Below are 2,299 nucleotides of genomic sequence, written 5' to 3' on the forward strand. Positions count from 1 at the left end.
TTGTCCTCTTGTAAGGTCATCACAACTCCAAGTAAGTAGTGCATAAAGGTGGGGGGGGGGAAAAGGTGATCCCTGGATAATAAGTGCCCATTCCACTGCAGATTACTTTGGATCGGATAGGAACGACACACTGTTCTCTACTAACTCTCCAGGAACCCCGAAGCTGGACAAAGAAAAAAGCTGGCTCTACACCCTGGATCCCATCCTGGTGACCATCATAGCAATGAGCTCCCTTGGCGTCCTCCTCGGGGCCATCTGCGCTGGTCTGCTCCTCTACTGCACATGCTCGTATGCTGGGCTGTCCTCGCGGAGCTCCACCACGCTGGAGAACTACAACTTCGAGCTGTATGATGGCATCAAGCACAAGGTCAAGATGAACCACCAGAAGTGCTGCTCAGAGGCCTGATGGGTGCCCTGGGGATCACCCTCGGTGTTGCACCCGGTGAGGTGGGCTGGCGGGGGGTACTTTTTTTGCTGTTTTCTATGGGAACTGAATGCCATAACGGGGAAGGAGGGGTGCGGGAGGAGCGAGGGGAGGCGCTGCTCCTGCCACCAGGTCCCCACTGGCAGGTCGCACTCCGCCAGGACTGAGTGGGCTTTCCCACAAACTGGACTGTGCTGGACGAGGGGGGAACCGAGACCCTTGTTTGCTGGTTCATCTTCATTTTCTGCTGATGAGAGTGACTGGGACATGGGAAGGGAGACTGGTTTACCTTTTGGATGTGAGAAACTAAATGTTGATTGTTATCTCCTTTCTCTGGTGAGTTGCTGAGAAGGCTGAGGGATTTCTTCAGCCACCCTGTCTTTAGAAATAACACACACACATGGAGACCCTGTCCATTTTAGACCCCATCCAGATACTGTTTTGGCTGTAGGATTTGTGCACTTCACACTAAGTCCAGGAAGCTGCAGTTTCCAGTCCTGAAAATGGAAGCATGTTGTTATCTTCAACTTTTCTTCTCCTGGTAGGGGCGAAAGGTGGGATGTTGGCTTTAGTGTCAATGGTAACAACAACGCTTTCTAAAATCATTAAGAAATAAAATAGAAAGGAAACCCTATGTGTAGAAGCACCTCTTTGAGCGAAGCTGAAGAGCCTTAAAGTGATTTGTGAATAAGAGCCATTTATTAAATCCAGATCTTGGATTGCAACAGCTGAGGCCTTCATCAGGAAGGCCTTTCTTTGAATCTCCCACCCCTCTTGACCCTGGCCTTTTTCTTTTTGCTATAATGAGAAAATTGCAGCAAACAAAAGATAGAGCGTGTCAGGCTGCCAGCGCTCAGGTGACAGCTTTGGGAAAGGGGCTTCACTTGGTTTGACTTGAGACACAGTCCCAAGGCCTCTCCAAAGTGCCAGGGAGGGAAAATGAAGAGGGAAGGAGGCTGGAGCTGCGCCCACGGCCCCAGCATCCCGGCCACGGTGCCCACCAACCCCCCTCATCTTCCCGTTGCTCCCCTTCTCCCTGGACCTGGGGGGCATGAGCTGGCTCCATCATCACCACTGGACCAAACGGCTGCCACTGTATCCCCTTTGGAGCAAAGCTGCACTGCTCCTGATCAGTAGCAAAACCCCGAAGTTTTATTTATGAGCTGTGTTTTGTTTTACTTTGAACAAGTGCCTTAGAAGAAGTATTTTTCCTCCGTCTGATGATCAGTGCTGTATCAAACAAGTGAGGCCTTCATCCTTCCCCAGCAAAACACACTTCTTCACTGCTCTCTACTGGGTAGAGGCCAGCTGAAGAAGTCTGGTCCTTCTACTTTCAAGTGGTCTGGCTACATTGTCTGGCAGCTGATATCTCTTCACTTACCACAGTGCCATGAGAGAGGAGTGTTACGAAAATAACTTAATGGAGAAAAAGAGTTCAAATGCTGGGCCCCAAACCAATGCCTTCATTTCCAATTCAGTCCAATTCACCCCATCAACTTGCACATATATAAGTGAGAAACCTTTCCAGCACCTTGGATTTGCTTTTCCAGGGGCTCTTCAGAAATATCTGACACGTCCTGATTTCATGTTTTGCCTAGTAAATAGTTTGGGTTGGGGATGGATTTTTCTTCCTCACTAACCGCAGAGCACCGAAGGTGTGATGTGCAGTGAAGCTCAGTTTGCACAGCCCCTGCAAACACATCCTGCTGGAGGCCAGGTGTTTGGGGAGATAAGCAACATCTGGAGAGGAGATGAGCACGGACAGTGCCACAGCTGCTCCTCAGTGCGGTGGGAATAGGAACATTTGTCTAGTGTTTCATGAAGAGCTCCATCAGACAGTAAGGTTTTTTTTTGGGGGGGGGGGGGGGGGGAAAG

The 2,299-nt window shown here is 50.1% G+C and overlaps 1 protein-coding gene across 1 annotated transcript in view; it reads left to right on the forward strand.

Annotated features, from left to right (window-relative positions):
• The window catches only part of NRP2 (neuropilin 2), a 76,251-nt gene extending 73,983 nt beyond the window's left edge, over positions 1–2,268 (forward strand). The window contains exon 17 of the mRNA XM_026853195.1: positions 102–2,268. Coding sequence (XP_026708996.1) covers positions 102–406 — 305 coding nt within the window. The 3' untranslated portion in view covers positions 407–2,268. The remainder of the gene's footprint in view (positions 1–101) is intronic.
• Positions 2,269–2,299: the final 31 nt, after the last annotated feature.

The sequence above is a fragment of the Athene cunicularia genome, assembly GCF_003259725.1.
Source record: "Athene cunicularia isolate RWA chromosome 7 unlocalized genomic scaffold, athCun1 chr7_part2, whole genome shotgun sequence".
NCBI lineage: Eukaryota > Metazoa > Chordata > Aves > Strigiformes > Strigidae > Athene > Athene cunicularia.